The 21535-nt window shown below is 54.4% G+C and overlaps 1 protein-coding gene across 2 annotated transcripts; it reads left to right on the top strand.

Moving 5' to 3' along the window:
- Positions 1-5235: 5235 nt before the first annotated feature.
- On the top strand, positions 5236-18449 carry ITIH1 (inter-alpha-trypsin inhibitor heavy chain 1; the record flags this gene model as incomplete). 2 transcript variants are annotated; one of them, XM_079713048.1, is made up of 20 exons in its annotated part: positions 5236-5349; positions 5587-5607; positions 5852-6018; positions 6425-6529; positions 6853-7015; positions 7577-7690; positions 8889-9014; positions 9099-9215; positions 9920-10088; positions 10177-10302; positions 11237-11418; positions 11677-11862; positions 12902-13041; positions 13637-13791; positions 14771-14890; positions 15001-15114; positions 16168-16369; positions 17289-17461; positions 18053-18164; positions 18320-18449. In XM_079713048.1, 20 exons carry the CDS (start codon positions 5236-5238, stop codon positions 18447-18449), a joined length of 2736 nt encoding a protein of 911 aa, XP_079569174.1. The 2 variants fall into 2 exon arrangements, with proteins under 2 accessions (XP_079569174.1, XP_079569175.1); XM_079713049.1 differs by having other exon boundaries at positions 13637-13815; positions 14810-14890.
- Positions 18450-21535: the final 3086 nt, after the last annotated feature.

Genomic DNA, 21535 nt, shown 5'->3' with positions numbered 1-21535 from the left:
TGCTCAGATGGCTAAAACCTTTTACTAATATTTGTGGAGAAGACACTTAAGACTTTTACTTGCCTAAGTTCCAAACAACCTTTCCCCCTTTTGTTTTCCTTCGGATAAGAATGGTCTCTCTGAAGTTTGCATTTCAAAGAGATGACCTAGATAAGAATTCTGGAGAAGACCAAGTAAGAATATTTACATCTCAAAGGCACAGGGAAAAAATGCAAATTCCTCCAAGGACTTTTGTTTTCTAAGGCCAGAATTTTTACAATACTCACAAGCCTTTTAAGATAAATAGGGGAGGTTTAGGGGTTGGTAAAAAGGACAGGTGGGGCTTCCCTGGTGGCGCAGTGGTTGGGAGTCTGCCTGCTGATGCAGGGGACGCGGGTTCATGCCCCGGTCCGGGAAGATCCCACATGCTCCCACATGCCGTGGAGCGGCTGGGCCCGTGAGCTGCTGGGCCTGTGCGTCGGGAGCCTGTGCTCCACAACAGGAGAGGCCACAACAGTGAGAGGCCTGCGTACCGCAAAAAAAAGGACAGGTGGACTTTGAATTGTTTCTGGAGCTGCATTTCTGGTTTTGCAAAGATTTGTAAGGTAAGGACAGTTGCTTTTAATTCCTCAGGGGATTAAGTTGCAACTTAAATGACATTATAGATTGATCCACTCATCCAACTACATTTTTCTCAATTTGCTTCTTTGTATCAGGAAGAAGATCTTCAACTAAGATGGAAATCTAAAAGAGTCCTATGTTCTAGATTTAGAGCTATATGTCTTTGAAATGTTTTAGTAAATCCTTCCACAAAGGCTTCAGAAGGTTTTTTTGCTTGTTTGTTTTTTTCTTTCCCTCTGGGTACATTTAGCTTAGAGAAGGCCTAAAAAAAAATTCTTACCAGGCTCTGAATATCAGCTTCCAATTTGGCCAATTTCTGGCCAAAGAGCTACCTTGGGGCGGGGTGCGGGGGGAGTCCTTTCAAAAAAATCTTGTTAATTTTCAGCCAGGACAAACAGTAAATGTAGGTACACTATCAAGTTTTGTTCTCCTCTTGACTGGGCACTACAGACAGAGATTCAGGAGAGCTGAAGCTGGTTAGAATTCTCACTCTTCACTGGCTTTATCAGTTTTCCCAGGATCCCATATTCAGGCTCCAATATCTACCAGAATTTCTCAAGGTTATCCATTAATTTTAACTTTAATTTCCCTAGGGTGCTTAAGGAAATAAAACAGCTATTTACCAGAAAATCCCTCAGGAGGCCCGTCAACACTGGGAGGGGCGCATACCACGGCCCTCCTTTGAGGGTAGATATGGGGACATCTGTAAGGCCACTAACTTGGTAGACTTTTGTTTATGGTCTTGTAGTCTCTTCAGAGTGGAAAGACAATTCAGACAGAGGATTACTAAAATGAGCACTCAAGTAAAGGAGGATAGAGGGGAGCAACAGGAGTTGCATCAGTCTCATATAGTCTTTTCTTTTAGATGCCTGTGTGTCTTTAATTTTTCATTAGCCTTTTGCAATGAATCGCTCAGTGAAGCTATTACGGAATTCTGAAGGCTTTTGGAGGTTTCTGCATGCCAATTAAAATAGGTGTCCCATTCTGTGTGTTTGATTTGGGAACCCTTGCTTTCAAATGCACTTCTTAAATAAATGCTCTTGTCTAACTGGAACCTTTCTCATAACAGCTATTGTAAGTCTAGATTGTCTTTGTAAGATTTTGCCATTTTTGTAGATATTTACAGCTTCCAGGACCACAGTTCTTGGATATAAAATAAGCAGTTGTGCCAGAAGGCGACGCACTCAATTATTTGCAACTCAGTCCCATTTCTTTAGCTGTCTTGGGTCTCTTGGAGCCAAATTAATACCTGAGAGGGATGTGCTGCCAGGTTGGAGTTTGTGTGGTGTTTTACAGTGGATCTTGTTGCACAGAAATTTTCTTGCGGTTGGCAGGTGACCTAGTGTCAACCTAACCCTTTCCGAGACCAGTTTATTATAATTACTAGGGTCTTAGAGTTAGGTGGTGAGTGCTCGGACAGCTTTTAAGTGCTCCACCTGTGCCCACCAGTTTTGTGGCTTTTGGCTTCCAAGATTCCTATTAGCAACAGCCTTGACCTCATGTGCACATTAACAGAAACTAACAGTAACCTGACCAAGAGAAGGCCTTGTGTGCACCACCAGCAATTCCCAATGTGGAACTGGGGACTAGGGAAAGGACTGAACCAGAAGACCCCCAACAAAGGGGACTATGGACTGGGATTCCAATCAAATAAAGAACAGTGGATGAAACCAAGGGCTAAAGGCTTGGGTTCTGGGTGGAACCATCTGCTAGCTCAAGCTGACCTGCCCCGGACTGGAAAGCCAATTAAATCAGAAGTTTGACCTAAAGAGAATGGAGCTCAGAACCAGGAGGAACTTACCCGTGGCCTTTCGAAGTGGCGAGAAAGAGAACTCAAAGGATTTGAGGGTACCAGTGCTTGTGTTTCTTGTCCTCAAAGCCCTCAGAAGTTTCCTCTGGATCCCACCACTGCCACCAAATCTGTTAAAAAACAAATTTCAACTGAGTAAATTTTAAAGATCTTACTGGCTTCATTCAATGATTCACCAATTGGGCAACATATCCCATCTAGCTGACAGAAAGGAGTCCAAGGAGCTGTACAAAATGAAAGATTTTTATAGGCTGAAGGGAGCAGAACAAGGAAGTTATACTAGCAAAAAGTGGATTGGTTGTGGCATGGATCAGGAAACAGTATCTATAGTTGAAGCTGTGAGACCCAAAGGGCCATGGGCTGGGTGAGATCGAGGTCAGCAGGGGTCAGACCACTCAAGACCTGGAAGTATGTTAGACAGGGAAAGGCCTAGAGTGGATCAGCCTTTTAAAATAATGACTCTGGCTGCTGCCAGAGGGTAGATTGTGGGAGCAGAGTAGAAGTAGGGGGAGCAGCCATCTAGGTGAGAGATGAGGCTGGTAGACTCGGTGGTGACTGGGATTTGGAGGAAGGTGAATGGACCAAAAAGATATTTAGAGGGTTGGAGATGGGGTGGGGAGGAGGTTGAGAGTTTAGGGGAGGGAGCCATTCAGGATGCCACCCAGCTTTCTGGCTTGGATGCATGGATGGATGGTGGTGGCCTTCACTGGGATGGACAACAAGAGGAAGAAGACCAGGCTTGGTGGTGGGGGGCAAGAAAGTTCATGAGTTCAGTTTGGATATATCAGACCGAGGGGTCTGAGCAGGTCTGGGCCTATGTGCTGTCCCACAGGCACCAGCAGCACAGCCGCCCTCTCAAACCCCCAGGCTCAATCTTTAGCAACTTCAGCTGCTTCCTGTCCACCCATCCCCCTCCTCCTCCACACACACACACAGATCCACAGGGTGAGTCAACCAATCTTCTTCATGTGTCACGTGGGAACAATAACAGTAACCACTTCCTGGGGGTAGCTGTAAGCAGTAAGCAAATTAAGGCACAAAAGATGCTGAGAAGTGGGCCAGGTGCTAGTCACTGTTAGCACTGCCCATGCCCTTTCTCCCGGCCATGCAATACAAGTGCATTTCTATCACCTCTACGGCACAGGCTTGGAACTAGCCATCTCCCAACAGCCCAGTCTTGATCTTGCCACGCACCTGCTCAAAATATTGTTAGTGTTTCCTACTCAAAAGACGGGACTGTGCCAGCTGGTCCCAAGCCATTTCCCAGCCTCCTTCCCCACTCTCTTCATCAGGTGCTGCTCCCGTCACAGACACCTGCACCTTCCCCAATCATGCTGCACACTTACCCATCTGCTTTTCTCTTTCTCCCCTTCCCACCCATCCTTCCCAAGTGCTGCTCTATTTGCTAGGCACCTCCTCTGGGAGGCTTCTCCAAGGCCCTGCAGGGGATGAGCTCGACCCCTCCCAGGTTTCTACAGCTTCCTCAGGCTCCTCTTTAGCTTCGGGCCACTCTTGGGATTCACTGGGCTTCCTTTGACTTGTCTGACTCCTTTTCCCAAAGCATCGGCTCACTGAACACAGGGAGGCACTTGAGCTTCATCACTGTGGTGTCCTAGTGCCTGGCACTGTACCCAACCCAACACAGGGCTTGGTTGATACTGGTGCAGAAAATCAACAGAACCCCTAATGTACAGTTTCTTGTTGATCCATCTCATCTCCCGCAAAGGCCAGAAGACAGGCAAGAAGGGTATTCTGGCCTGGGGACAATAAGCTCTTTCCCAGAAGCTGCTCTGTGAGACAAAGTCCAGGACAAGCAAACAGAGATCAAAGAAGCCTCTGGGCCCCCTCACCATATCAGGGTCACAGCAGCCAGTACATCCCAACCAGGGCCATGGAGTAGGTTGACCAGGGGCCATGTCTGCCCAGTGTGTGTGGCTTGTGGGGGACAGACAGGGTTTGTGCATAAAACTTGAGAAACTGCAGCTACAAGATGGGTCTCTGGGATCTTTGACTGCTTCTTCTTTCTTCCTAATAATGCAGAGGACATTTCTGTCATTACATGATAGGCTTGGGCTTTGGAGTCTGAAAGATTTGGGTTTGAATACCTGCTCTTTCATTTGCTGTGGGACCAACGTCCCAGGGACACCCTGAGGATAAAATTAGATCATAAAGGGCTGAGAGCGATGCATGGCTTGTAGTCTGTCCTTCATCATGAAAGCGTGGCATTCATCTTTTGTCTCCACTATATCCTGGAATGATGAGGCTTACTTCTGCTCTTCTTTACAAAGCTGACTGGCCTAAAGGGTGTGTCACCCATAACGCATCCCCAGAACTGTCCAGACCGCCTCTGGCAGAACTGCTAGAGTTGGTGCCATCAGAAACAAGGACCTGGGCAGATGCTTTGTAAGCCACCGTATCTGCCTCCCTGGCCAAAGCGTGACTGCCTGAAAAGTTTGTTGATGCTTAAAGAATTTTGAAAGGAACACCTAACGAAGTTGAGAAATCCATTTTTAACTGTGGCTTCTTGATGCCTGCCCCAGTATCACTGGTGCTGGCCCTGTGCCACGGAGCCAGGATTAAATGAGCTGTCTGGGTCTTCAGAATTCACGCTGGCTGAGTGTAGCTCTAACCAAGGAGCACAGTCTGAGTCTGGTCAGGAGTTTGCACAGCTGGGAATCCCACTAAGGAGAAAGCTTTCACTGTCTTTTTCATCCCCCAAATTGTAATATTTGCCTTCACCTTGTCTAATGTTTAATCCATGTTTACCCAGCATTTTATTGATTAATGGTCTGAGTGAAGTGACAGGCAGCAGGAGCCTTGAGACCATGCACGGCACGATGGGGCTTCGGGGGCTGCTCTGCGTTTGCCTGGTGTCCCTGCTCACCCTGCAGGCCATGCCCGTTCAGGGTTCACCCACACGCAGTCCCAAAGGCGGCAAGGTATGTGGGTAAACCCCTGGGCCAGAAACAGGCAGCTGAGCCTGGAAGGGGCTCCAGAGACCAGGGCTCTCCCCACCCACCTCGACCTCCTCTGAATGGAGAGGACCTCCCAGCAGCATGGGGGAAGTGAGGCCAAGGCGTCGAGGACACAGGCTGTGTCCCACTCCCGTCCCTTAACAGATAGGCCCTGGTCCCCTGAGTGCTCACACTCACACTTGTCCTGGTTTTGTTTTACAGAAGCGACCAGCTTTGGACACAGTGAGTGAGGATCTCAGCACAGGGGTCTGTGGTGGGCCTTTATTACAGTCTGTTTCCCCTGGGCTTCGAGGTGCACCCCTGGGCAGAGGGACTCCCGTCTCCTCCAAATGGGGGCTCGCCCACCCCCCTTATGCCCCACGGCATGGCCTCAGGCATAGAGAACAGCACCTGTGTCAGAGCTGGGTGCCGAGGTCTCCCGTGGCTGAGCCCCCATCCCAGCCACCTCCCGCACGTCCCACTTTAGGCTGTTGATGGCGTGGTCATCCGGAGTTTGAAAGTCAACTGCAAAGTCACCTCTCGCTTTGCCCACTGTGTCATCACCAGCCAAGTGGTCAACAACGCCGATGAAGCCAAGGAAGTGGCCTTCGATGTGGAAATCCCCAGGACGGCCTTCGTCAGCGACTTTGCCATGTGCGTGCCCGCCTGGTTCACCAGGCCCAGCCTGAAACCATGGCTCTGAGTGGCCCAACAGTGCAGCCCATCCCCTCGTCCCCCAGCTCTGAAGGACTGAAAAGCCCTTTAGGTCTGCTCTGGGCTCCCATCTTAGAGAGAAAACTAGAGCCTCTGACAGTGTGTTTTCAGCCTAGGGCCCAAGGAGCACAGGCTGGCACCCACGGTTTCTTGCTGGACTCTGTGGCCGTGGCTGCCCACCTCCCTGAGCAGCTCTGGTGGCAGCAGGAGGCCAGCAGGAGATGCCCTCTCACAAGTGCTCACCTGGACAGGGCCTCCATAGTGCCTGGGCTGGGAGCACCCTCAATATGAAGGCCCTGTGTGGTTGGGGAGGGGCACCTCCCTGAGGGCGTCTTCCTCCCTGTAGCACAGCAGGTGAAAATGCATTCCTCGGGGACATAAAGGACAAAGTGACTGCATGGAAGCAGTACCGGAAAGCGGCCATCTCAGGGGAGAACGCCGGCCTTGTCAGGTGAGTTCTGGGCCCTGCTGGCCCAATCCCTGGTGCTGCCCTCCCCTGCCAGGATGGATGCCTTGGGTGGAGGGCAGCCCAGGCTGATGGGAAGGGAGCAAACTGCCCAAATCCACTGCTGGCACAGGTACACTGGACGAGGCCTCTGGAGAAGTGGGGCTCTGACCCTGGCCAGCCAGCTAAGACAAGAGTGAGGGTCAAGGAAAGCTGGGAGCAGCACGAAAATAAGAGAAACTGACTCTGAGGGCCATGCTTTAGGTGACAAGGACCTCCATATCACTTACCAGTTGTCTGTTTGTTGTTGCCACTGGTGGTACATCCAGGGCCTCAGGGAGAACGATGGAGCAGTTTGCCATCCACGTCACCATCGGACCCCGGAGCAAGGCCACATTCCAGCTGACCTACGAGGAGGTGCTGAGGCGAAAGCTTATGCAGTATGACATTGTCATCAAGGTCAAGCCCAAGCAGCTGGTGCAGCATTTTGAGGTAGATCGCTGGTGACCACAGGCAGGGGCAAGGTCTCAGGGGCTGGGCTCCTGCCTCTCCCTCTGTGCGGCTCTGAGCATTGGTTCGGCACCCACCGTGTGCAGCCCTGGGCCTGAGCACACAGGGAGGGGACTGACTTTTCAGGGTGGGCTCTGATGGCTGTTCGTGGGCAGGGAGCTCCCTGAACCCTCCAACCTCCTCCTTCTTCTGAGCCTTGGCTTGCTCATCTGTCAAATGGGGGTTTTGCGTGTCCCAGAACTGCCGAAAGGATCATGAGAGATATTGAATGTCCAGGGAGTTTGTAAACCAGGAAGTCCTGGGCAGCCTGAGGGGCTGTAATTGTTACTGGCACCTCAGTGGTGGCCGAGTTGAGGGGCTCAGGCATGCACACTTTCATTTGCCCAATATTTCTGGAGTGCCTACAACATGCCAGGCCCTGTGCTGAGAGTTGGGTGGGTGCTGCACACAGTAGGTGGTCAGGATATACGTTGGCTCTTGGCTGAGACTTGATGATGGCTCCCAAATGGGAGCCTTGGTACAGGAACTGCTTCAATGCCACAGATCGACGTGGACATCTTTGAGCCCCGGGGGATCAGCAAGCTGGATGCCCAGGCCTCCTTCCTCCCCAAGGAACTGGCCGCCCAACTCATCAAGAAGTCCTTCTCAGGGAAAGAGGTGCGTGGGATGGCTGAGCCCTCAGAGACTTCTCAGCATGGCTGCAGACAAGGGCTGCAGGCCACCCTAAGGGAGAGAGAGAGGGGAACTTTGCACTCCTGATTCTCAGAGCCGCTTGGCAAAAGCCTGTGTGCTGAGGCTGGGGAGGGCACGTACAACGGCTGCCTGGTCTGGGGTGAGTTGCTGGCTTGCTTAAGCCTCAGTTTCCTCTTTGTCTGTCTCATCCCAACAGGAAAGCATTCACAGAAATATAGGGCACATGTGCAAACCTCAGGATTCCAAGCCCCAGTGTTCTTGGAAACATGATGAAATTTGGAAAGGCCTTTGGCCTACCCAGCCACTTGCCACTTGTCACTTCCCACCCATCTGTGGGAATCCCAGAAGCTCCCTGCTTGCCCCTACCCCAGGTCCTGAGGAGTGTGGCATATGAGTGGCTGATACCCAGCTAGTGCCCTGCTTCCTAACTTGCCCTCAACTGGAGCCAGGAGCAAACTGTTTATTCCCCACCCACCTTTGGTAGTGACTCCGTAACAATTCACTTAAAAGAAATGTTTCCTACAGTTTTGAAGGAGTTCCTTTGAAACAAAATATGATACCCCAGAGTGTTAGCAAACATGCTTGCTTTCAGTAGGGGACCAAGGGGATGGTCTTTGTCTTCCTAATAATTTTCAAAAAAATTTTTAATGAGCACATTTTACTTTTATAACAAACAAAGAAAAAGTAAAAAGAAAAGCATCTTTAAAGAAAATGTGTAAAGTACAAAAGTGTAGAAATGTATCGAGTACAAACCACCCCCAATTTCCCTGAACACCAGCACCAAGTCCAAACAGACCACAGCTCCCACTCTGGGCTCTTCCTTCTCTTTGTCTATCCAGGCAGGTTTCATTTTCCAGCACAGTGTTGCTTTTTTCACTAGACAGTGAGAGTTGACCGATGCTTCTCATGCTGCTATTATTTTGTTTTTATTGTGTATCCAAAGTGATGATACTTATAGAAAATCCCAATGATTCAGAAGCATGTGAGCAAAGAAACAGGTCTTCTCTCCTACCACCCACAAGTGTGTACTCTCAGCAGCAGGGCGAGGGGCCCACTAGACTCATTCCTATGCCTGTGCACCACACACACACTCACACACACACACACACACCTTACGTTGTCGTTGCAAACCAGTAATGCCTCACACCTTCAATGGTTCCAGGGTCATGTGCTTTTCCATCCCACGGTGGGCCAGCAGCAATCCTGCCCCACATGCTCTACGACCTTGCTGAATGGGGACTTCAAGGTGACCTACGATGTCAATCGGGACAAGGCCTGTGACCTCCTGGTGAGCTGGAAGCTTCTTGCCCAAGACTCAGAGGGTGGGCAGGGTGCTTGAGAGAGAGGCCTCACTTGTCCCTTCGTGTTTTAGGTCGCCGATAACCATTTTGCCCACTTCTTTGCTCCCCCAAACCTGACAAAACTGAACAAGAATGTGGTTTTTGTGATTGACATCAGCTCCTCCATGGCAGGCCAGAAAGTGAAGCAGGTAAACTGTGGCTCTAAACAGTTGGCCAGCAGGAACTTCTTTAGCCCCATCACCCATCCCACCCTGGTTTTGCCTCCAGAGTCTGGGTTTGGGACTTCTGCTCCTGGTCAGAGGCAGGGTAATTTAACAGGATATTCCAGTGGTCAGGGGCTCTGGAATCAGCCACTTTCTCACTGGGCAACCGTGGGCAAGTGCATTCACTTCTCCTCAATGGCAAAAATGGGAGTAAAATGCAGTGCCCATACGGTTGTGGGGTTTACCAATGGGGGATGCTTGGAAGATGAGACCTGTACCCTAGGCGTGCAGGGATGATTACAGTGGCCCCGGGAGATGGCTTGCAGCAGGGCACAGCCCACTCCCACAGTGCTCCGGGTGTCCTGTCCATAGCGCAGTGAAAGCATGGCTGGACAATCAGAGTTTTACAAACTCAGCCCCCGGGGTCCTCTGTCTTAATCCCGATCCCCTTGAACTCCTGGTCATTTCCCCTCCCCATACTGGGTCCCTTTGCCTTCTCCATCCCCCTCAAGACATCCCAGAGCTCAGTAGGATGCTCCTCTCCTGGCACCATCTGGCTGTCCTGCCCATCCCCTTCTGCTTGTCCACCATGTACCTCTACCCTGTGGATCTCTGAAATGGGTATCTGGAGATGACAGAAGGCACTATCCTGGGGCCGTGCCCCTCCACTGACTGTCCTGTCCTTACAGACCAAGGAGGCGCTCCTTAAAATCCTGGGGGACTTGCGGCCAGGGGACTACTTCGACCTGGTCCTCTTTGGGTCTGCAGTGCAGTCCTGGAGGGGCTCGCTGGTACAGGCATCTGCCACCAATCTGGACGCAGCTCGGAACTTTGTGCAGCACTTCTCTCTGGCCGGGTGTAAGGGCAGGGGTCTGGGGCCACCCTGATGTCACCTCTGTCCCCTCAGATTCAGGGCATACACTGATCTGCCTTCTCTTTTTTCCAGCTACAAACCTGAATGGAGGTTTGCTCCAGGGAATTGAGATTTTGAACAAAGCTCAGGGAAGCCTCCCAGAACTCAGCAACCATGCCTCTATTCTCATCATGCTGACAGATGGCGAGCCCACAGAGGGTAAACGCCCCGAGGGCTACCTTGGGAGGTGGTGATCTCTTCATTACCAAAGGCATTCAAGCTGAACTTGGAAATACAACCAATGGGGATGCTGTCAGGGGGCAGAAAGGCTAAGGGCAAAGCCAAGCACTGGTTTAAAAGCAGAGTTCAGACCACAGTCTGCAGGAGGTCCAAGGTGTTCTGTCCTGAGTTGGGAAGCTGGGGAAGTTTCTGCATGACACAGGGTTGCACAGGGCCCAGGAGGATGGGCAGGACCCTAGGCTGAGTTTAATGAACTATGGATTCAGCACTGACTGAGCGCCAAGCACAGGACTAGGGACCAAGGAGAGACACTAAGAGAACAAGACATGTCTTTGCCCTTAAGGAGCCCAGGGGGAGGCAGACCCAGGAGCAGATGCTCTGTCAAGGGCCCTGAAGGAACAGGGTGCCAGAAGGCCGAAGGAACACAGACAAGGGGCACCTGGCCCAGGCAGGGTCTCAGAAGGCCTCTTGGAGGAAGTGACCCCTGAGCTCAATCTGGAAGGAAGGGAGGAGAAGCAGGAAGGGATCCCTGGCAGAAGGGGCAGCTTGAGCAAAACAAGGTTTGTGCACTGGCAGGGCCTGTCTGGGAAGTGTAGGCATATGCAGAGTAGGTGAAACAGGGTGGAAAGGTCAGCAGGACTCACAGGCCATGCGAGGAGCTATGAGTTTAGAGCAGAATCAGATCTGCTCATGATGGATCCATGCAGACGGGCAAAGTCTTCGAGGAGCTCTGTGAGTAGCTGTTGCAGTCACCCAGGTGAGCCAGCAAGAGGCGTTGCCTCAAGACGCCAGTGGGGACTGGAGATGGTCTGAGATGGGAGTCTTGGCCCCCAGGGAGGGTGCCCCAAAGTCCCCTCGTGCCCCACACACCTGTGAGCCAGCATCCCGTCCCTACCTGGCTGTGTGGCTGCAGGGGTGACGGATCATACCCAAATCCTCAAGAACGTCCGAGATGCCATCAGGGGCAAGTTCCCACTCTACAACTTGGGCTTCGGCCATGACGTGGACTTGAAATTCCTGGAGGTCATGTCCCTGCAGAACAACGGACGTGTCCAGAGAATCTACGAGGACCACGATGCCACCCAACAGCTGCAGGTCTCCTCCTCCCCCTGCTCCCAAAGTCATGCCATGGGGAGCATGGCCTTGGCAGCCACGGACCCATCAGCCCAGAGCAGATAAAGCTCTGGTGTGGGGTTCGAATTAGCTGTGTGACCTCAAACCAGTTACTTAAGCCCTGAGCCTTCAATTCCTTCTATAACGTAGGGATCCCGACACCCCACTTTGTGAGTGGGTTTCCTGTTGGATGCCTAGGACGACCCACCAGCTCTGAGGCTGCACCCCCCATCTCCACAGGGCTTCTACGAGCAGGTAGCCAACCCTCTGCTGAGGGACGTGGAGTTGCAGTACCCCTGGGATGCCGTCTCGGCCCTGACCCAGCACCACCATAAACAGTACTACGAAGGCTCGGAGATCATAGTGGCCGGGCGCATCGCTGACCACAAACTGAGCAGCTTCAAGGCGGATGTGCAAGCCTATGGGGTAAACAGAGGGCTGCGGAGGGTGGAGAGGCACCCAGAGACTCCAAACCTACACCGCTCCCCACCCCTGTGCCCCCAGCAGCCTCTCTTTCCCCAGAGCAGTGCCTCACCCCAGCAAGCCACACACACCCCAGGGCTGAGCATTCTTCCAATGAAGGTATCCTGAGGGCAGGCTAGAGTGGGGCCAACATGGCCTTGATTAGCTGTAGTCCCTTGTATCCAACTGGTCCACCTGTTATTCCTCACATCATTCCTCCCAAAGGGTGAGAGTGTGAGAGGCCAGCCTCTTTCTTCTCAAGTGACAACTATTTCCTGAGCACCTACTGCACATGCAGCTTTGCACCACGATGCAGTGCCTATGTGTGTGTGTGCACACTGTGGTGTGTGTGTGGGGGGGTGTCACAGAGACCTGGACTCTAGCCGTGCAGTGTAGTTGAGGGTTCAGGACTCGGGCTTTGAGTGAGGAAAGCTGAGCTAGACCCTGGCTGCAGTTGGGTGACGTTGATCAAATGGGTCCAGTCCTCTAGGCCTTTCTGTACCGTGGGGGTAACAATGTACTAGAGAGTTGTGTGGAGTAAACGAAATAATCCACATAATAGGCTTATGCAGTGCCTGGTACATGGGATGCCCTTGGGAAGAGGTGCCCCCATTACTGTAGCTGGGGAGAGAAGGCACATTTGTGAGCTGTGGCAAGCTGAATGGTGCACGGGGCCGTGGTGGGCATCCGGAGGAGTGGAGCGTGGTGGAAACAGCTACATGGTGGATCGGCTGGGTGCCTGCTGGCATCCCCCAGAGAGAGTAACTCCATGAGGGCAGGGCCTGATCCTCCATCCCTGGGATCCCCAGGGCCTGGCCCAACTTGGCTCACAGAGGGTGCTTCGCAACTTTTGTGGAAGGAACAGATGGAAGAGGACGAGGAGGGCAGGCTCAGGAAAGGCAGGGGGTAGGATGCTCAGAACGGAGCTGCAGAGACCAGACAACATCGGGCTCCCCCAGAACCCCTCATGGCACACAACCTCTCTCTCCCTCGCCTCCCTCAGGAGGGCCAAGAATTCAAGACGACCTGCCTGGTGGACGAGGAAGAGATGAAGAAACTGCTCCGAGAGCGGGGCCACATGCTGGAGAACCACGTCGAACGCCTGTGGGCCTACCTCACCATCCAGGAGCTGCTGGCCAAGCGGTACCAGCCCTGTGGCTGCCTGGGGGGTGGAGGGGCACGACCACCCCAGAGCACCACCCCCACCCCCCGCCCTGGGCCTTTGGACTACAGAGGGGGCGGTTCTAGGCCTTGGAGGTTGCAAGCAGGTCAGATTTACTGGCCTCTGACTTTGCTCGCGGAGTTAATATCAACCAGGCAGTCAGTAGTGTGGTCAGGGCCCGCTGGGGGCACAGGGCAGCCCCTTTTGCCCCCACTGAGCCGCTGCGGGGGAGGCTTCCCTTTACCGTGGGGCTGCTGTGTCCAGACACACTCATTTAATCCTCACAACGTGCCGAGCAAACCGAGGTTCAGAGAGGTTAGACCACTTGCCAGGATCTCACAGCTATTGAATTCTCTGTGTATTTCTGAGGCACATCCCCCAGCCCTGCCAGACCTCCAGGTTTTCTCTGAGGGAGGCCTTTAAATCATGAGGTCCTTGAAGACAGGCCCTGGGCGGGGGCACTGCAAGGGCCTTGTAAACATTTGCTAAAAGAGTGAACAAAGGAAGGAAAGGACGAGGGAGTGCAAGTCCATTGTCCTCCAAGCTGCGGGCTTGGAGCCGGTGTCTGTCTGGCAGGATGACGTTGGAGGGGGCAGAGAAGGCCAACGTGTCAGCCAAGGCCCTGAAGATGTCACTGGCCTATCAGTTTGTGACCCCGCTGACCTCCATGACCATCAGGGGCATGGCGGACCAAGACGGCCTGGAGCCCCTCATTGACAAGGCCCTGGAGGGTATGGGCTGGCAGAGGGGAGGCTGTGGGCATGGGGAGGCTTCTGAGAGCCAAAGATCTCCTGGGCATTAATTCTCTTTCCTTTCTCTCCTTTCCAGATTCTCTGCCCTCGGGTGAGTTTTTAAATCACGGTGATTTCCACAAGGGGCTCCGGGTGGCTGGGCAAGTGGCATGTGCTCCAGCCGCCGGGCACACAGCACCCACTCCCCCTGCCCTGTTCCACCCTTTCTTGGTCTCTTCCTTCCCCAAGATGCCCTTCCCTACTTTTCTGCAAACGAGTTGCTGCCTCCTCTGTGCTCGGGGAGCTCTCGCTCAGCCTGAACCCCTCCACTCCCCGGCCTCCTTAGGGGCCCTACGTGTGAGCATCCATCTACCAGGAGGGCTGGGACCCCCAGGAAGAGGGCTGGGACCCCCCAGGAGGAGGGCGGGCCCAGGCTTGATTGGCCTCCGGGCCCAGCTGCCCTTGGGGAATGAGGCGCGTGCCTTTCGTGTGGAGTGGGGAGGGTGACGCTGTCCTCTATCGTTGTCCTCTACAGAGATGGTGGGATCCAGAAAGAGTAAGTGGCAGCCATCCTGATGACGCAGGTCTCTACCCCTCTGCTCTACACATGGCCACCTCTCAGGCTGTGCATTCAGTCCTGAGCAAAGCCCGGGTCATCACCTATCTGCCTGATGAGGAAATGAGAGCCTACGGTTTTCTTCCTCTGCTCCAGTGTTCCTCACTGCCTCTCACTGGGAACCGTCAGAACACTCCCCCTGACCTGGCCTGGCCTCCCCACCCCTATGCCACCAGCCCCTCCCAGTTCCCAGGAAAGGAGACCAAGAGGGGGCCAGGCCACTGTGCTGGGCCAAACTTCCGTTCCCACATCCCAGGAGGCGTCAAAGGCTCTGTGTCCACTCCGGCCCCTGTGGCCTCAGGCCAGCCAGCCTGGGTGGGAGGGGCCTCAGAAAAGGAGGCAGCAGCTCCAGGGAAGGCCCAGCTGCCTCCCTTCTAATCGCCATTCACTCTTGCTCGTCAGCCTTCATTCTGTTGGCCTCGCAGCCTTCTCCGACGCGCCCTAGCTCCGAGGTCCAGCAGTTGCCAAACCAAGTGACTGGCGGTGAGTCCTTGGGAGGGTCTGAGGGACACCCCTCCCTGACTGAACCCTTCTCCCCAGCCGGCCCCATGTGCCTGATACTCAATCTAATAGACTCCATGCTGTGCCCCCAGTGGACACTGACCCCCACTTCCTCATCCACGTGCCCCAGAAAGAGGACACTCTGTGCTTCAATATCAACGAGGAGCCTGGTGTGGTCCTGAGCCTGGTGCAGGACCCTGACACAGGTACGGGTGACATTACGCCCTCTGCCAGAGAGGGTGGGGCCTGGGCTCCTCTGTCCTCAACGTTCAGCCATGAACAGGAAGGACAGTGGCTGTGGCCTCCACTCCCCTCACCCTGTGTACCCGCCACCTGGCTGGGCTCAGCCTGCCTCCTTCATGCCCCATCCACCTGCCTGGGCCCTATACAGGGCCTGTTTCATGGGCATGTGACCTGTGCAGGTGCACAGGACCCTGCCCTTGGAAGGACCCCATGCTTGATTGAATGCTCTGCTGGTTCCTCTTGAAATTCTTAACAATTTTTGAATGAGGGGCCCCTCATTTTCATTTTGTACTGAATCCTATAAATGATGCAGTGGCCCTGCCACACCCCCTCCCCCGCCCCCCGGCATGGCTGCAGGGGTCTTGGAGCCCACCTCCCCAGCAGGGCTCAAGTGATGGGAACAACACCCTCTCCACTCCATCTAAGTGGCCCAGAAGTGGGCCACTTCTCCCACCCTCCCAGTCCAGTCAGGCCATCTGCTAATATTTGTTGAGCACATTCTAAGGTCTGGGGACACAGTGGGAACCGAAACAAAGTCCTTGCTCTCGTGGAGTTTAGGGAAGGGAGATAAACAGGTGAACAAATTCTTAGCTGACAATTTCTGAGCATGAGATGTGCTGTGTTGGGATAGTGAAGACGGGAAGGGGGCTTTTGGCTGCTCAGTTCAGAGGAGGCTTCTGTGGAGAGGCCCACCTGCAGCACCTACTGTGACCTGCCCTGTGTCAGGGCCTGGGTCCACAGAGAAGGAGCAGGCCCAAGGCCTGTCCTCAGGGAGGTGACACCTCCTTCAGGGCCCAGAACGGAGGGCTAAGTCTCAGAGAGTTAGCGTGGTGGGAGGGGAGGGAGGCAGTGCTGCGAGCGGCCTGCACCTGTCCTGAAGGCCCCTCCCCTTTGGTGGTGAGGCCCTCAGAGCCCAAAGAGGGTGGGCATGGGGGCGGCAGGAGCAAAGACCGGCTGGTGGGGTTCTAGGGAGAGCTGGGCTGCCCTGACCCGGATGGCCCCTCACCCCACTGCAGGCTTCTCAGTGAATGGCCAGCTCATCGGCAACAAGGCCAGTAGCCCTGGGAAGCACGAGGGCACGTACTTCGGGCGGCTGGGGATCGCAAACCCTGCAACAGGCTTCCAGCTGGAAGTGACTCCTCAGAACATCACGCTGAACCCTGGCTCCGGTGGACCCATATTCTCCTGGAGGGACCAGGCCTCACTGCGGCAGAATGAGTAACCGGGCTGGGGCCGGGGCCTGGGAGGGGAGGCGGGAGTGGGTGTGGTGAAGACCAAGGCACGAAGCCCCAGAGCCAGCTCTGCTGCCCGAGCCTGCTGGGCCCTCATTCCCCGAGCTGTGTCAGTGTGTGATGTCCATGTGGCCTCCGCGTAGGCTGTGCAGACATGTCGGGCCCCGTGGACCATTCCCCACCCCTGACTCCCAATTTCCCTTGATTGCTGGACACGTGCTCCAGGCCCAGCTGCCTGGATGCTGTGCTCCCGTGGCACCCTCACCTTGCAGTCCACCCCTGTCTCCACCAAACCAAGCCGACTCTTCCTCCCAGGCCCAGCGCATTGGCCACCTCTTCCCTGAAGCCATCCTAGTCCCTTCCTCTGCTGAACTCCAGCGTTCTCTAGGTTTCTCTTTCAGCCCCTGTCTTAGTACGCCTTGCTTAGTGTTTGTTCCTTCCTTCACCACTCATTCATTCAACAAACTCTGCTGAGCACCAGAGTCCAATGCTGGGCAGCAGAGCTATAGGAAGAGGTGGGCAGAGTCCGGTATGGAGGACACAGATGATAAGTGGGAGTCAAAGAACACAGACTCGTAATAGACAGGCTGGAGCCCAAGTCCTGGCTCTGCCACTCACCAGCTGTGTGACCTTGAGCAAGTTTTTTAACCTCTCTGAGCCTCAGTCCTCACAGGATCAGAGTGGGAATTGAATGATGCAGTTTGCGTGGAGGGCTTAGCACAGGGCCTAGCACATTTTAAGGGCCCCATACACAATAGCAACAAGTGGGAAGAAGCATGGAGCAGGTAACCGTCAACCCCCTGCGGGCAGAGGGGTTCGTAAGAGCTGGGTCTCAAGGACAAGAGCAGCTGAATGGAGGGGGTGCAGTGCAGCCGCACCTGCCCTCATGGCACCTGGCCCCACAGGGTGGTGGTGACCATCAACAGGAAGAGGAACCTGGTGGTGTCCGTGGAGGACGGGGGCACCTTCGAGGTCGTCCTGCATCGGGTATGGAAGGGGAGTGCCACCTGCCAGGACTTCCTGGGCTTCTACGTGCTGGATAGTCACCGGATGTCGGCACGGACACACGGGCTGCTGGGTACGGCTGGCTAGGCGGGCAGAGCTGTGGGGTGGGGTGTTGAAACCAGAGGACTTACCCTGGGTAAGCTTTGCAGAGGGTCACCAGGATAGGCCCACCTCCAACGTGGCCTACAAGGCTCAGAGTTCCAAAGAGGGTCCCGGGGAAGGCTTGTCCCACAAAAAGGCTGCAAGCAAACACAATGAAGCTAAAGGTTAAGTGAGCATGGGAACGAGTAAGGAGAGGTCCGATTAGCAAATGGAAAGGTCCAGTGGACTCCCAGAGACCTCCTGAGTGGGATGGGTCATCGGCCACACTGCTTCTCCTTGTGGCCTTCCTGCAGACCCTGTTCTCTACCCCTCAACCCTCTCTCCCCAGCCAGATTCCTTTGGAATTGGTCCAAAAAGGCAGGAGGTACCACCACCAGGCAATATATCTGCTTCTTTATAGCAAGTGAACTAAAGGTGGCTTTTGATGCCAAGATTTATAGAAACAGTCAAGCCCTTGAAAAACAATTGTTTAAGCAACTCTCTAAGCCTCCAGTGAGCACCTACTGAGTACAAGGCAGCAAGGCCCCCGATGGTAACTGCTGTCTCCCATGTGCCTTTCCAGGACAATTCTTCCACCCCTTTGATTATAAAGTGTTCGACCTCCACCCAGGCTCTGACCCCACAAAGACAGACGCCACAATGGTGGTGAAGAAACGCCGGCTGACGGTCACCAGGTGGGTGGGCTGCTCTCCCAGCATCTCTGCCCTTGGCCTTCCCCATCGTTGCTCCAGGCCTTCCTCCAGGTGTCACAGGGTTGAGGTGGGCTTCCTGGGGCGGTGCAGCCCTGCCAGATCCAAAAGCTGATCCCAGTTGGCTTGTGTCTCCTCAGGGGCTTGCAAAAAGACTACAGCAAAGACCCCCGGCATGGGGCTGAGGTGACCTGCTGGTTCATCCACAACAACGGGGATGGGCTGATCGACGGTGTTCACACTGACTATATCGTCCCCGACATCTTCTGAGCCCCCAGCCAGCACACCAATCCTCCCCTGGGACCATGGCAGAGGAGGAGCCTGACCTGCTGCCCAGGCCACACCTCCCTGTCCAAGCTGGTCTCCTATGTTGAAGCACTCATGACTTCCATTAAAGAGAGGCTATGTCCAGCCCAGGCTGCTGCTTTGGGGGAGGGGGGTGTGGCAGGGAGGCAACCCAAGATGTTGCTCCTCAGAAGGGCTCAGGAGTCACAGCAGACCAGGAGGCTGGGCAGGAGCCGGCACCAACTCTGCCCCCACCCCACCCTGTTCTCTGCAGCTGCCTGGCCCCGTGCCCTCTGAGTGTCCTGGGTGTCCTGTGCACACAGCTTCCCCTACAGGTCCAGAAACCAAAGGACACTCTGGCAGCACGTATAGGAACAACCGCAACAGCTGCAGCTGCCCTAGTGCTTCCTGTAGCCAGGAACTGTTCTAAGTGCCTTTGTTGAATTAATTAAATGTATGCTCCCAACAGCCCTGGGGGATACTTTTATCAGGACTACTTAGGTAATTTGTCCAAAATCACTCATCTTTTTTTTTTTTTTTTTTTGCGGTACGCAGGCCTCTCACTGTTGTGGCCTCTCCGGTTGCGGAGCACAGGCTCCGGACACGCAGGCTCAGCGGCCATGGCTCACGGGCCCAGCCGCTCCGCGGCATGTGGGATCTTCCCGGACCGGGGCACGAACCTGTGTCCTCTGCATTGGCAGGAGGACTCTCAACCACTGCGCCACCAGGGAAGCCCCCCCAAATCACTCATCTTTTAAGTGGCGGAGCTGGGATTTGAACCCCTGCTATCTGGAGTCAGCATCTATGTGCTTAACCACCCCATGTAAATACTCCCATCAGGCTGGGTGGCTGATGGCCAAAGCCTGTTGGGATTTGGTTCTGGATATCCCAAACTATCACTTAACACGAACATGTGAAAGAAATACATGAAATATACATGGACTTGGGGTCCTGAAGAAGTCCTGCCAGGAGCTGAGGGTCACCTATTGGGGTCAGGGCCTCAAGAGGCAGTTCCCAGGCCTCCATCCTCCACTGGATTTCCCAGCTGGGGGTTTGGAACCTCTGAGAGCAGGCCTATGTCCCCAAAGCAGAGACGGCCACTGCCCAGAAGCTGTGATGTCAGGGGCAGGAATAGCATCCCACTGACTCCTCACACCAATGTCTGGAATTACCCCTTCAGAACGCCTTCCCTGGGCCTTGTCTAGGGGCCCAGTTACAATGTGACGTTACAGGGTGTGTGGAGATGAGCTTGCACTTTGGGGAGCCACTGGCCCTTTTGGCAAAGGTTGATGGGCCTCCACCCACTCCTTTCCAAAGGGTTTCTGCTTTTTCTGGCTTCTGTCCAGTTCCCATTCCAGATGAGGCCCATGGGGGCTCAGATCAACAACACAAATGCTGAGGTCCAGAGCTGTCCCAGGCCCAGGGACACAGAGCCCTGAGGGGCAGCCAATGGAATTTCAGAGCCCAGCCCACCATCTGGAGTATCCTGGGCTTCTCAAGGGAGAGCCATGGGCTGCCAGCTGACTGGTCACCCTCAGCAAAGTCTGCCCAACTGGGGCCTCCTTTTCCCGTCCTCTAGAGTGGAAATGGGGTGAACCTGAAGATTTCCTAGATTCCTTTAATTCGAAATTCTGTATGATGACTCTGGGTCCCTCCAAGTCCCCAGCTGTCCTTCAGGGGCCTCTTGAGCAGCCTCAGAATTTCCTACTTTGAGTTGTCCCTCCCACAAAACTCCAAGTATTGGGGGATGAGGCGGTAGCCTGGAGGAGAGGGGCTGGGGAAAGCTCCTCAGGCGGCTGCAGGGCCGTGAGGAGGAGCCACTGGGCAATGCTGGCAGGACAATAGTTCTGCCACCCCTGCCACAGCCCCAAGAGCCCAGTGGTCAGCAACCATAGACGCTGAAGATGACCTCATGAACTAGATGTCCTGGGAACCAGACTGCAGGGCCCTTCTCTCTGCTCCCAGGTGTCAGCCCTGAACTCGGTGCCCGCCGGCAGTGTGGGTCAGGGTTCAGGAGGCCTGAGGAGAGCAGGGACCCCCAGTCGGGACTCAGCAGCTCCCTTTGTTGATCCGCTATTGTTTTGCTGACTTTGCAGCTCTCTGTCATTACTTCTGTGGCTCCTGCCACTTCCAGTCACTAGTCCACTCTTTCCTTGTGGCTTCTGCTGCCTCAGAGCTTCTGCTTTCTGTCTTCTCGCTCTGTTTCTCTGCCCTCAGCAGTCAACTCTCTCTGTACATCTCACAGCAAGTGCACTCTTGGCTTTCAGTCAAGACCATGGTACGATCCATAAATTAGCTGTCCTGTGCTCAGGCATCCTCATCAACACTGTTCAGTAGTGGCTGAGTAGGGGGGTCACTGGGTCACTTTGCTCAGAAGAACATGGGTATGGCCGGCACATGGTAGCCACTCTGGAAGGTCTAGGGGCTGGCAGGGCCCTGGGATGGCCCAGAAGGACCCAGCCCCCACTAGGAGGGGATAAGACCCTGCCTCTGAGGCTCCCATTGTCCTGGATAGCAGAACTCCAGGCTCACTGGAGACTTTCAGGAGAACGACTCTCAAAGAGGCCGAGGGCAGCTGAGTTCCTCGCCAGACTGGGAACACAGGGATGAATGTGACACATGGCCTGGCCCTCCAGGTGCTCAGAGTCTAGAGAGAGTGATCAGATCCAAACATGCGAACCTCAACCAAGGTAACAACAGAATGTAGGCCCTTTGGGAGCTTGGAGCCTGCAGCAGGGCTGTCTGTGGTCAGCTAGGGGACAAAAGAGGAAGACTTCTGAAGGACGGACACAGGCTGGCAGAGATAAGAGATGGGATGTGCAGAGAAGGGGGAGGTACGCCAGTGGGAAGAGAGTTAAGTTCAGAAAGCAAGTTGGAGCTGGACCACAGGACTTGGGAGTTGTCCTTTTCAAGGGGTCGCGGGAGACAGAGAGAGTAATGAGCAAGGGGTCAGCCATGGAGATCTAAGCCTTAGAGGGATGGGTCCGGTTTGGTGCCCTGGCTGCCTCAAGAAGGGGGAGGTGACTGTGATCCAGGAGGCCAGACCAGAGGCCACATCTGCGGTGCGGCGA

The sequence above is a fragment of the Hyperoodon ampullatus genome (assembly GCF_949752795.1).
Source record: "Hyperoodon ampullatus genome assembly, chromosome: 10".
NCBI lineage: Eukaryota > Metazoa > Chordata > Mammalia > Artiodactyla > Ziphiidae > Hyperoodon > Hyperoodon ampullatus.
This window is presented reverse-complemented; position numbering and strand designations above follow the sequence as displayed.